Source organism: Coregonus clupeaformis, chromosome 10, assembly GCF_020615455.1.
Source record: "Coregonus clupeaformis isolate EN_2021a chromosome 10, ASM2061545v1, whole genome shotgun sequence".
NCBI lineage: Eukaryota > Metazoa > Chordata > Actinopteri > Salmoniformes > Salmonidae > Coregonus > Coregonus clupeaformis.
Window position 1 is genome coordinate 48,318,677 of NC_059201.1, and position 13,730 is coordinate 48,332,406.

Here is a 13,730-nt window from a genome sequence, read left to right on the forward strand (position 1 = left end):
GCTGCAAAAAATAATATCTGGTGACCCCCTCCCTCTTCCTATACCAGCCTCATAAAAGAAAAGCCACAACTTCAAGTGTAAAGGATATTTTTAAACAATTTTTATAAACCAACATATTCATTTAGCAGCATAACCAGAAGGTCTTGAGGTATTTATAAATTCATACATAGAAATTCACTTCACCTTTGTCCTGCACACACTCACCAACAACTGCAAACTCGCATACATACACACACCCAACTCAGGAACTGAACAACACATAGCTCATACTGTATTGGTCTTAAGCACCCTCTCTCACATACACACACCTGTACACTCATTCCCATATAGGCTTCAATAGACATACGCACCTGCACACACACATCGACATTGGCTTGAATATCCAGTCACACACACACACACATCTCTTGAGTCCTGTGATGTCTGACTACGCAGGCAGGGCTGTCTCCCTCATAGTGGCTTGTAAGGCAGGCACTCTTAATGGTGCAGTTTTGGCTGTGGAGAAAGAAGGAAGACTACAGTCAAATGGCTGCTTTATAGTCACAAAAACTAGGACAACATTACATACAATATCATTTGTACCATATGTATATAACGTACTCCTAAAATAATCATACGTAGTAAGATGAATGAGGAATAACAACTGCTCTCGAACCCACCTTCTGTGTGCCCATTTTCTTCTTCAACCCATCAGGCAGCGCTCCCCCCTTACTGTCCTTCCAGGGGTAGAAATTGGAGCGAGGGGAGGAGGGAAGGCGGTGCAATTTAGAGGGGGGCGAGGGTTCACTGCTGCCCCCCTTGCGTTTCTTGCCCAGCCCCCTGTGCTCGTACCCCGCCGCCCCCCTCCCGTGCAGTCCTGAGTCCACCCCTCGGCTGTGAGGGTCAGGTGGGGAGGAAGAGTGTCCAGAGGTTGGATGTGTCCGTTTAAACGCCCAGGCCGCCGCTGGCGAATGGGGCTCCGAGGGGGATGGCGGGGGGCGGGGTTTGCCGCTGGGGGAGAGAGTGCCATTGGTCTGGCTGTGAGGGGTGGGCGGGGCAGTCTTAGAGGAAGTGGAGGGGGGCCGTCCCCGGTCCTGGAGGATGATAGAGTTCCTGTCTGGGCCGGAGTGCTCACCCTCCTGTGACGGGGCTTTGCGTTTACGGAGGGCTGCAGCAGCGGTGGCAGCAGCCTCCTCTCTGAGTCTCAGCTGCTGCTTGCTGGGTCGCCCCACTGGGTTCTTGGGCCTCCCGGGCCCTGGTGGCCGCCCTGGGCCTGCCTGACGGACAGGAGGGGGCACTGGGGCTACAATTTGGCTGCCACTACCACTGGAGTCCTCTGATTGGTTAATGGCTGTGGAGTGGGAGGAGATTTGTAGGCGTGTCTCCCTCCTTGGTCCGTGGGAGGAAGAAGAGGAGGAGGAAGGCCTGAGGGAGGGGGTGCTGTGGCTTCCTGTCCTGACTTTAGAATGCAGGGAGGAAGAGGAGGAGGAAAAGGGGATATTCTTCGCAGAGGGACTCTGGGACTGGAGGTCTGACGCTTGAGGTATTTTCCTGCAGAGATAATATACTTGTATTACATAGACAGAAAACTACAATGTAATACTTTGTCCAGAGAGGAAACAATAAGGAAGATGGTGCTCGAACAGCACTACGTCGCTCTTATAACAAACTGCTGTACCAGCAGACCTTGTAGACCAGGGATCATCAACTACAGTGCATTCGGAAAGTATTCAGACCCCTTGACTTTTTCCACATTGTTACATTACAGCCTTATTCTAAAATGGATGAAATTGTTATTTTTCCTCATCAATCTACACACAATATCCCATAATGACAAAGCAAAAACAGGTTTGTAGAAATGTTTGCAAATGTATTTACAATAAAAAACGGAAATATCACATTTACATAAGTATTCAGACCCTCTACTCAGTAGTTTGTTGAAGCACCTTTAGCAGCGATAACAGCTCTTGGGAATGACGCTGCAAGCTTGGCACACCTGTATTTGGGGAGTTTCTCCCATTCTTCTCTGCAGATCCTCTCAAGCTCTATCAGGTTGGATGGGGAGTGTCGCTGCACAGCTATATTCAGGTCTCTCCAGAGATGTTCGATTGGGTTCAAGTCCGGGCTCTGACTGGGCCACTCAAGGACATTCAGAGACTTGTCCCGAAGCCACTCCTGCGTTGTCTTGGCTGTGTGCTTAGGGTCGCTGTCCTGTTGGAAGGTGAACCTTCGCCCCAGCCTGAGGTCCTGAGCGCTCTGCAGCAGGTTTTCATCAAGGATCTCTCTGTACTTTGCTCAGTTAATCTTTGCCTCGATCCTGACTAGTCTCCCAGTCCCTTCCGCTGAAAAACATCCCCACAGCATGATGCTTCCACCACGCTTCACCGTAGGGATGGTGCCAGGTTTCCTCCAGACGTAACGCTTGGCATTCAGGCCAAAAAGTTCAGTCTTGGTTTCATCAGACCAGAGAATCTTGTTTCTGTAGGTGCCTTTTGGCAAACTCTTTTGTGCCTTTTACTGAGGAGTGGCTTCCGTCTGGCCACTCTACCATAAAGGCCTGATTGGTGGAGTGCTGCAGAGATGGTTGTCCTTCTGGAAGGTTCTCCCATCTCCACAGAGGAACTCTGGAGCTCTGTCAGAGTGACCATCGGGTTCTTGGTCACCTCCCTCACCAAGGCCCTTCTCCCCTGATTGCTCAGTTTGGCCGGGGCGGCCAGCTCAAGGAAGAGTCTTGGTGGTTCCAAACTTCTTCCATTTAAGAATGATGGAGGCCACTGTGTTCTTGGGGACCTTCAATGCAGCAGAACATTTTTGATACCCTTCCCCAGATCTGTGCCTCGACACAATCCTGTCTCGGAGCTCTACGGACAATTCCTTCGACCTCATGGCTTGGTTTTTGCTCTGACATGCACTGTCAACTGTGGGACCTTATATAGACAGATATGTGCATTTCCAAATCATGTCCAATCAAGTTGTAGAAACATCAAGGATGATCAATGGAAACAAGATGCACCTGAGCTCAATTTCGAGTCTCATAGCAAAGGGTCTCAATACTTATGTAAATAAGGTATTTCTGTTTTTTATTTTATTTAACAAAATGTGGAAAAAGTCAAGGGGTCTGAATACTTTCCGAATTCATTGTAGATTCAGCCGTGCGCGGATGGTCGGGGGGCCGGAACATAATTACAAATCATTTGTAGACTGCAAATTGACCACAATAATCCCAAACAGATATAATATTTGACTAAAACATAATTTCAAACCTTGCTAACATTTGTATATGATCACGTCTCTCTATTATGCATGGAAATACTTGGGAACAGATTTCCCAAATTAAAATCACTTGGAGCTGATTTCCTGGTGTTTTTACTGTTTATTTTCAACAACAAAAATTCAAGCCCCCCCCAAAATGAGGATTATTATTATTATTTTTATGGATTTTTACTTGGGGGGCCAAATAAAAATACCTGCGTGCCAAATTCGGGATGCGAGCCGCCAGTTGGGGAACCCTGTTGTAGGAAGTTACCACAGGGCACACATCAAAAATAATCTTACTTCCAGAGGTGGGCGTTGATGTGCTGCTCCACCATGGCATTGAGTGCCGACCGCAGGTGGTGGAGCCTTCGGTCAAAGGTGTATACACCATGACTCATCTCATGACTTCCAAACGAGCACACCTAGGGAGAGGAGAGGAGACAGAGCGGGTTAGGAGACTGTTAACACAGTCAATGCTGGCAACATCTCTGCATTCTACAGCTATGAAAAGGTCACCATACTCCAGTGATCTACACTGAGTATACCAAACATTAGGAACACCTATTGAGTGACCCCCCTGTCATTCTCATTAAAAGCAAGTCTAAGAAGCAGTAGATCTGTTCTATGTGCGCTATTTCTATGTTTCTCATTCTTAAGATTCGTTTTTGAAACTTTTACTTTCAGTTTTGTACACCAGCTTGTACACCCCCCCAGGTGCACATTTTTTGTTTTTGCCCTAGCACTACACAGCTGATTCAAATAATCAAAGCTTGATGATGAGTTGGTTATTTGAATCAGCTGTGTAGTGCTAGGACAAAATCAAAAAATGAAGTGGATTTAACTATTGAGCGTGCCGTCTTTAGCCAACTCTCTTGCTATCTCTTGCTATCTCTCTCAGAATTACCTTCTTGATCCAAACCAGTCAGGTTTCAGGACTGGTCATTCAACTGAGACGGCTCTTCTCTGTGTCACGGAGGCTCTCCGCACTGCTAAAGCTAACTCTCTCTCCTCTGCTCTTGTCCTTCTAGACCTGTCTGCTGCCTTTGATACTGTGAACCATCAGATCCTCCTCTCCACCCTCTCCGAGCTGGGCATCTCCGGCGCGGCTCACTCCTGGATTGCGTCCTACCTGACCGGTCGCTCCTACCAAGTGGCGTGGCGAGAAGCTGTCTCCGCACCACGTGCTCTCACCACTGGTGTCCCCCAGGGCTCAGTTCTAGGCCCTCTCCTATTCTCCCTATACACCAAGTCACTTGGCTCTGTCATATCCTCACATGGCCTCTCCTATCATTGCTACGCTGACGATACACAACTAATCTTCTCCTTTCCCCCTTCTGATAACCAGGTGGCGAATCGCATCTCTGCATGTCTGGCAGACATATCAGTATGGATGACGGATCACCACCTCAAGCTGAACCCTGGCAAGACGGAGCTGCTCTTCCTCCCGGGGAAGGACTGCCCGTTCCATGATCTCGCCATCACGGTTGACAACTCCGTTGTGTCCTCCTCCCAGAGTGCGAAGAGCCTTGGCGTGACCCTGGACAACACCCTGTCGTTCTCCGCTAACATCAAGGCGGTGACCCGATCCTGCAGGTTCATGCTCTACAACATTCGGAGAGTACGACCCTGCCTTACACAGGAAGCGGCACAGGTCCTAATCCAGGCACTTGTCATCTCCCGTCTGGATTACTGCAACTCGCTGTTGGCTGGCCTCCCTGCCTGTGCCATTAAACCCCTACAACTCATCCAGAATGCCGCAGCCCGTCTGGTGTTCAACCTTCCCAAGTTATCTCACGTCACCCCGCTCCTCCGCACACTCCACTGGCTTCCAGTTGAAGCTCGCATCCGTTACAAGACCATGGTGCTTGCCTATGGAGCAGTGAGGGGAACGGCACCTCCGTACCTTCGGGCTCTGATCAGTCCCTACACCCAAACGAGGGCATTGCGTTCATCCACCTCTGGCCTGCTGGCTCCCCTTCCTCTGCGGAAGCATAGTTCCCGCTCAGCCCAGTCAAAACTGTTCGTTGCTCTGGCACCCCAATGGTGGAACAAGCTCCCTCACGACGCCAGGACAGCGGAGTCACTCACCACCTTCCGGAGACATTTGAAACCCCACCTCTTTAAGGAATACCTGGGATAGGATAAAGTAATCCTTCTACCCCCCCCCAAAAAAAAAAAAAAGTGTAAAGTGGTTATCCCACTGGCTATAGGGTGAATGCACCAATTTGTAAGTCGCTCTGGATAAGAGCGTCTGCTAAATGACGTAAATGTGCCCTTGAGCAAGGCACTTAACCCTAATTGCTCCTGTAAGTCGCTCTGGATAAGAGCGTCTGCTAAATGACTAAAATGTAAATGTAAATGTTAACAAGTGACATATTTAGGTGACATCAATAAGGGATCATAGCTTTCACCTGGTCAGTCTATGTCATGGAAAGAACAGGTGTTCTTAATGTTTTGTACATCTGATAATACACTAGGAGTAGTTGATGACACCCTGTAATCTTACCGCAGCTGGTTTGGGGTGCCAGGAGGAGGAAGGGTATTCGGATGGCTCCTCAGGCCCCTCTCCCTCGCTCTCGTCGCTGGATATGCGCCCCTGGGTGAGGGGTGATGGAGCGCTACCGTCCTCCTGACAAGGTTTGTCCTCTGGAGCGCTTTCTGAAGATGCCCTGGACCGACTGAACACACACGTGTTAATATTTTGTCCACATCTACCACAAGTACCTTTACTATGATTTTAACACATCTGATAACATAAGTCCCCCCCACCTGAAGGCAGGGTTGTTGGTGAGGGGTCTCCTGCAGTGGGGGGTTGCTGGGGGGTCCTCGGGGGCCTCTGGGCTGGGGGACCGACCAGAGCCGCTCCCCTCCTGGGTCTGACCCCCCTGCTCACGGATCCGGGCCCCCGTCTTCAGCTCGGCCACAAGCTGGTCAAAGTTTTTACTCCGACCAAGAACCTTCCGCCGCTGGTGGATGGAGTGAATCTAAGGACAGGGAGAGAAAACAATAAATAAATGATTGATTGATTTATCAAAAAATTTCTGTTTCTTACACACAAAGGTGACTTGGTCAATTCAAAACGCATCAGCCTATACTTCCCATCCGAATAGACATGATAAAATAGTCCTAGTGCGGTGAATATAGGTGGTGAATATAGGGTGACGCTGTCCAACTTTCCTTTGTGTTTTGGAGGGAAAACTATCGCACCCAGCCCCTATGACAGCCAAGTCCTGATAACCACTGACGGTCTGTAGTGATCTTTTTCAATCTAGTTCACTAACTCTAGGGTAAATCTGTTCTCTAATCACCATCTTCTCACATCCTCAGGCACAGATGGGTCTGAGACATGGTGGGATTCATTAGCATTTGAACTGTGCTGCTAGAGATGACCTGAATCACACACAACATAAGCCTGAGCAAATCTGTTTAGGGGAGTAACAAACTATGAGGAGAGAGATGATTTGAAGGAAACAAGCATCAGAAATCCCTCAGAAAAGCAGAACCTTAACCATAATATGAGCGATATGTAGAAAGCATTTAAAAAGAGCCTGGATTTCATGAAAAATATGTAGGTATAACCGCTGATGTCAAAAGTTTGCTCTATTAAATAGTCTTACTAAAGAGGGAGGATAAGCCCTGGTACAGCAGACAATTAGACATTAAGGAAGATCCAGTGTGGGCGTCTCTGAACGAGAAGCGAGGGAGGGAAGCAGTTTTCCTCAGATTCTTTCCCTTTCCTGTAAAAATTGGGTCATATCTGCTCCTGCCTACACGTGACCCCTCTGTGCGCTGAGAGACGCGGCTAGGTTCCTCTTTTAGACAAACCAGCAGCCAGCCGTTCACACACACAACCCCTTCCTGTGCTCTCAGCTCAGTACTTTGCCAAAAGCCTCATCTTAACTTGAAGTAATAACTGATCTAACATGGGGTGGGTGAAAGCAAGGTTTCCACTACTTTGCCTTCACCTCCCTAGTCATGTCAGATCAGTGATTTTAATAAGGAAAGGAGGAGGTAGGTTTGTCTTTTCCACTAACTCCAGCGGGGCTCCAGGACGAGGGGAAATTTTTTATTCTACAATGTCCTCAATACCCTACACAAAATACACCTTCCCTTATATGGATAACCTTTCAAATACTATGGCAACCCCACAATCACGAAACAACATGACATTTAGACAACTAGTGTATTATGCTGCCATAGCAATGAATAGCTGAAGTGTAGACTATAGGAGAGACATGAGTGTAGGACAAAGAGAGTGTCAAATGGAGCGAAATGATTCATCCTCATCATACTAAAAGGGCACAATTATGCCTACTCGACATTTTGTTTTTTCTCTGTTTTTTTGTTTTTGTTTTTTTTGTCATTTAGCAGACGCTCTTATCCAGAGCGACTTACAGTCAGTGGGTACATACATAATTTTTTATACTTTTCATACTGGCCCCCCGTGGGAATCGAACCCACAACCCTGGCGTTGCAAACACCATGCTCTACCAACTGAGCTACATCCCTGCCAGCCATTCCCTCCCCTACCCTGGACGACGCTGGGCCAATTGTTCGCCGCCCCATGGGTCTCCGCTACGACAGAGCCTGGATTCGAACCAGGATCTCTAGTGGCACAGCTAGCACTGCGATGCTGTGCCTTAGACCACTGCGCCACTCGGGAGGTTATATGTCATCCCTTTTGTTTAAAAGTGTCTATGTTTGAAATACATGCCTGATGTGACGTCATGAATGGAAGTAATTACTATGTTATATATGGGTTAATAGTTTTGAAGGAGATCATTATCATTGGAGTAATAACCTAGACATGTCTCTTATCTGTGTCTGACAGTTCCCCTTTCCTTATGGCGCTGAATCATCACAGATAAAAGAAACAGTTATTACTCTTGGTATATCACCGACTGTCTTTCTATTGGGAAAGGATCTTTATCTCTTGCCAGTTGGACCCACAATGGAGGAGCCAGCGTGTGTAGATCAATTCTAACAGTTGTAACAAGATATCTGACAGCAGTGAACAATGGGAAAAGTCACAATCCTCCAAACTTCACATCCTGTACAGACTCTTGTTGAGTGAACATAATTGGGTCAAAAGCATTAAGGACAGAAGTCGTTTTTTCCAATGCTTCAGTCACCCGGTTACTGAATACGTAACAGTGGGAGGGCTGGGGGAGAAAGAAGAGGAGGGAAGGAGGTGGGGAAGAGGGAGAGGAGGGAAAAAAAGAGGAGAGAAAAAAGGGGGGGAAATGAAGAGGAAGGGATGGAATACTGTAGGTGGCAAGGAGGAAATGGCTGGGCCAAGAAGAGAGGACACTGGGATAGAGGAGGAGGAAGATGAGGTTTAACATGCAGAGTGTGTCAACTTACATTGCAGGTCAGGAGACGAGTGCAGACTTTCTTCCTCTCAGGGTCTAGTACTCCGCAGTGCTTGTCTAGATTACACTCTCTCCCTGGAGATGACCGGAACAGAAGAGTGTCTTAATAGCAATCAGACTCAACGGCTGTGAATCAGTCTAAATTAGCTTCCTATCTTTGTGCCCTTTCCTCTCTGATCACTAGTCTGGTAAAAGATGATGTCACTTTATTTTAGCATTCTTCTATTTAAGAAACTCTTCACCCAACAAACAGGTCCTGAAGGGGAGGCCCATCTCTCTTAAAAAAATACATTGCATCTCAGTGACCCAAACCTGTATGACCTAAGATTAAAGGAAAGACTCACTGGAGGCCACTTTGTTGTAGGGTCTTGGTCCACGGAGGTGGGCAGGGAGGGTAGGGGCCGATGTGGCCTCCTTCCTCTGGGTGTTTGTCCTCTCACTGTTGGAGGGCCGACTGGGCGGGAAGGTGGAGGGCCGGGCGGGCGGGGTGGTGGCGGGCCGGCCGGGCGGGGTGGTGGCGGGCCGGACGGGCGGGGTGGTGGCGGGCCGGACGGGCGGGGTGGTGGCGGGCCGGAGGGGCGGGGTGGTAGCGGGCCGGAGGGGCGGGGTGGTAGCGGGCCGGCTGGGCGGAGTGTCTCCATGGGGCCAGGGTGGGTCTCTGAGGGAGGGGGGTGGGGAGCTCAGGGGAGGCTCCAGGGGTGGAGGCTGCTTGAACACAGCTGACTCCGAGTGACCACTGTGGGGGCTCTTATCTAGGGTGGAGTGGCTGAAGGGACAAAAAGAAACAGAGCGAGAACATGGTCAAATGTTTAAAACATGGAAATGAATCATCAGAATAAATGTTACCAATAAATCTCACAGGTGTTTATGGATACAATGGTTTTCACCCCTTTAAACAAAAAGGAAAATAATAGGGCAAAGACTACTACACCTATCCTCTTACTCAACCCCCGCCCTGAATCCCCTTCATCTATCCATCCCTCTTACCGTACTACATCCTTGGGGGGCTTGGTGTGTCTGAAGTGGGGCGGTGTGGATGGGGATGGGGGGGCTGCTCGAGGTGCTCCGGTCCCTTGCCCCCTCCCTTCCCAGGAGGAAGAGGAGGAGGTTGCGTGGGTGGAAGATGGGGAGTGGCTGTGGCGGGGGCGCTGCTGGGGGACTGGAGGGGGGGAGCGGAGGCGTGCATACAGCTTGCTCAGAGGGCCATGTCTCCTCTCACAATGCTTCTCAAAGGCCTGGGGCTTGACCACCTGGCCACAGTGGCTACACACCACCAGGTAGAAGTCATCTTGGCCCGGGTAGTGGCCGAAGATAGACATGTCTGGAGGAGGTAGGAGAGAGTGAGAGGAGGAACAGGTGAGAAATCACACATACAGGGAAAGCATGTATAGACACACGTGTGTCGTTCCATGTCATTTCAGCAAGCCATGACACCCACCATCTCAGATTGTTCTGAAATGGTTTCTGTAGTTAGAAACAGATAAGGTAAGTATTCTGGAAACATTATTTTGTTGAAATATAATTAGATCTCTGAGAAATGAAGCTAATTGATTGCACCTAATTGGCCATTTTAATTTATAGGACTCATAATATTCAATAATGATTGTTGCTAATATCCAATTTGGACCAAACTTTATTCTAACAATGAGTAAGACAGCAGGAATCTAAAGAAGTGGCCAAAAGCCATCTATAGACCCCCCACAGCCCACGCCAATCCCACCCCAACGATATATAGTATCAGTTCTCTATGTCTGACAAGGAGTATGGAGCTGCGGCTCGGAGTATTGTTTCTTCATCCTATTTCATTTATTCTCAGTGAATTTGGTGATGTTTTTTCCACCCTGTTCAAATAATAAATCATTGAAGTTATTGGGTCCCATCCTACATCCTACTAGGTTCTGACCACTAGATGGTGCTGTTCATGCTATTAGGTGATTATTTTAAAAAGAATCTCCCCCCCTCATTGTTAAAGGGATAGTTCACCCAAATTACAAAATAACATTGGTTTCCTTACCCTGTAAGTAGTCTATGGACCAGGTATGACAGCAACACAAGCCATCACACACACCTCATACTCACAAACACACGCACATACAAACACTCAAAGCCAACGCTTGTCACATGTTAGAGACATTGAACCACTGGACACTTCCCGTTTCACACTGTATTTAAATACAGTATCCCTAACATAGCACATTCTAATATATCTACTACTGTACATTGTATTGTAGTTACACTGTTTATACACACCACATATTTATTTATATACTGGATTCTTGACATAGCTCACTAATATATCTACTGCTGTACATATTCTTAGTATATCTTGTGTAAATTCTCCTGGTGTACATACGTATAGATTACATTTTGATTAATGCTACAGTGCCATTTGGGTTGTTAATTGGATTCGCCCCACTGTTCTTGATAAAAAAAAGTTTTACTTTTTAATTATTTGCGTACTTGTTTGACATTTTACTGCATTGTTAGGAGCTAGTAACGTAATAATTTCGCTGCGCCCGCTATAAAACCTCCTAAACTGTGCAAACGACCAATAAACTTGATAAACTAGCGTTAGTGCAATGACTGGAAGTCCATGGGTATCTGCTAGCATGCTTGGCTTGTGAAACTACCTCTAACATCCTTCATACTGAACATAGACATAAAAATGGTATCCACAAGTTAATATGACTATGTGGAAGTAGATAAAGGGCCTCAATACCAAAATCTCCAAGTATCCCTTTAATTTATCAGAGATCAAATTATATTTCAACAAAACAACGTTGCATTAATTTGGTAACAAAAACAATTTCAGAACAATCTGAGATGGTGGGTGTCTAAATCCTCTTTCTTGTGGTTTTTGAGGTGGAACGACCCACATCACAGTGTCTATGTCACCCTGAGAAACACACGCAGGCCAACAGGTACACACGTCAGACTGCCAGCCTGGTTGCAAGGGCACCTAAATACAGAGAGACCCTAGCAGGCAGCAGCCCCCCCTGTGCCCCCCAACCCTACACCCTATTCAGCTGTTAAGACAAGACACCCAGGGGAGCACTGGAAGAAGGAGCCAAATCTGGAGCCACACACACACACTCTGTGCAGAGGCTGTGTCCGTTGTTGCTAGGGGACCTGGATAGTAAGGTTCGATGCCAATCTAAACCTTAGTATGAAGGATGTAACCAACATGCAACCCAATAAAGACTTACCTTCCTTCCTAAGAGACATTGCCTCAGCTGCCTTCTTCCCATTCTTGCTGCAGTCATCTCCATCAGAGCCTGAAAACAGAGACTCTGTGACTGAGGTGCAGTGGTCAGGGAATGTCACCAGAGGGGACAAGGCACACAGGATACAAATGCAAGGCTAGTAGGCTTTGGGTGCATCTCAATAGTCAAGAGGTGGTTCCTCCATCGCCTCTTCTTCCTTTGATCCGCAATGATCTGAAAGGCAGGTCAAGTGAAAGCAACATGGAAGACGGACACCTTTGCCAGTCTAGTTATTCCATGAGTGGATAACAGGGAGGAGATGAGAAGGGAAAGCCATTTTAGATTATTAAAATTAATCCCCTTGTCTGTGTTGACTAGACAGGAAGTCACGATCAGAACCTGTCTCACAACTGGTAACTTGCACAACAGATCACAAAGATACACATTACAGCTGCCATACAGGATGTATAGATGGGAATTCCCTTTCAGTATGAATGTTCATTTAGAAGAAAACTGGATAGGTGACTTCATTTTGCATGGTGAATTTGGCACCTCTGTCTGTTGCTGTGCTTGATTTAGGCTATGACCATGATCTTTGACCTAATACGTGTGTTTACTGTTGGAATCGTGTTCATTTTGTGCGAGATAATTGTTGGTTTATAAGAAAGTTAGGGAGAGAGTAGCACTTGGAGAGGTGCCAGACAATGAATGCGCACGCACACACACTGATGGAACTGTGAAGACACTTATCTCGTCTTGAAACAAACAAACAAATGTATTGTGACTCGAATCCACAGTGCTTCCAACAACATAAATCGAGAATAGTTCGAAATTCGCCCTGAAATAACAATCTAGACTATCATTTACATGGTGTCAACAGCATCAGACTCCTCCGTCGCCGGTGTCTGTATCATCCAGTCATTGGTATCATCCTGTTAGCATTATTAGCTTCATTGCTAATACGGCTAGCTTGCTAGCTTTCCATGGCAAGAAGTTGCTCGCCCAACCATCCCTACAACTAATGCAAGCCGCCTTCCGCTGTGTAGGGCCACAGTTCTATTTGGGCGTGTAACGCTGTAATTAGAAAATACTGTCAAATGATGGCCATGACGTGTGTATGTGTACATAAAAATACATAATGAGGATCAAATAGACACAATTATCACTTATTTTTTGGGAAGACGCCGACCGCTACGACCAGGGAGAGAGCAACATGTTATCCAGCCAGCGCTAGGACCCAGCAGGGTCTTTGTTTGGGTAACATGGTTATGGCTGCCGCCCGTTTCCACGAAAATAAACCTCAACAGAATGGCCAATCGATTTGATATCTGACAATACCGATGCCAAAGTGCTCCCTTACCTTCCGACGCAGTCACACCAGCTCTCTCAGCCCAGGCGCTCCAGCTTTGGCCCACGAAATCATCGAGACTAGGCACCCGCTGTTCCAGAGCAGCCATTACTTTTACTGCGCGTTCACACACCGCCATCATCACTGCTCGGCAACTGACTTACGTCATATTCCGCGTTCACCACAGCGATGGGAAGTCCCTGCGTGCGCGTTCCTGAAACTACCGCACGTAGCTGTCGAGTCTGAAACGTTGCAGGGCAGAACTAAAGTGAACAACTGGCAAACAGCAGGGGGTCCCTGCTTAGTCCCCTCCTGTGCTCCCTGTTCACCCACGACTGCGGAGCCAAGCACGACTCCAACACCATCATTAAGTTTGCTGACGACACAACAGTGGTAGGCCTGATCACCGACAACGATGAGACAGCCTATAGGGAGGAGGTCAGAGACCTGGCAGTGTGGTGCCAGGACAACAACCTCACCCTCAACCTGAGCAAGACAAAGGAGATGATAGTGGAAAGGAGGGCCGAACACGCCCCCATTCACATCAACGGCTCTGTAGTGGAGCGGGTCGAG

General features: G+C 47.7%; 1 protein-coding gene across 1 annotated transcript; it reads right to left on the reverse strand.

Moving 5' to 3' along the window:
- Positions 1–70: 70 nt before the first annotated feature.
- On the reverse strand, positions 71–13,349 carry LOC121575455 (ataxin-7-like protein 2). The gene is made up of 11 exons (XM_041888584.2): positions 13,170–13,349; positions 11,813–11,881; positions 9,594–9,927; positions 9,211–9,372; positions 8,951–9,060; positions 8,599–8,681; positions 6,004–6,218; positions 5,741–5,912; positions 3,535–3,656; positions 660–1,530; positions 71–495 (listed from the first exon to the last, which is right to left on the reverse strand). Exons 1-11 carry the CDS (start codon positions 13,297–13,299, stop codon positions 478–480), a joined length of 2,286 nt encoding a protein of 761 aa, XP_041744518.1. The 5' UTR covers positions 13,300–13,349; the 3' UTR covers positions 71–477.
- Positions 13,350–13,730: the final 381 nt, after the last annotated feature.

Bases quoted from the DNA above. Each gene is read 5' to 3' on its own strand.
- LOC121575455 (XM_041888584.2), bottom strand. From the start codon at position 13,299: ATGATGGCGGTGTGTGAACGCGCAGTAAAAGTAATGGCTGCTCTGGAA. The intron at 9,061-9,210 runs GCCCCTCCGGCC...CTTCCCGCCCAG, and splicing joins AGCCGGCCCGCTACCACCCC to TCGGCCCTCCAACAGTGAGA. The intron at 6,219-8,598 runs GTAAGTTGACAC...CCCTGTCCTTAG, and splicing joins CTCGTCTCCTGACCTGCAAT to ATTCACTCCATCCACCAGCG.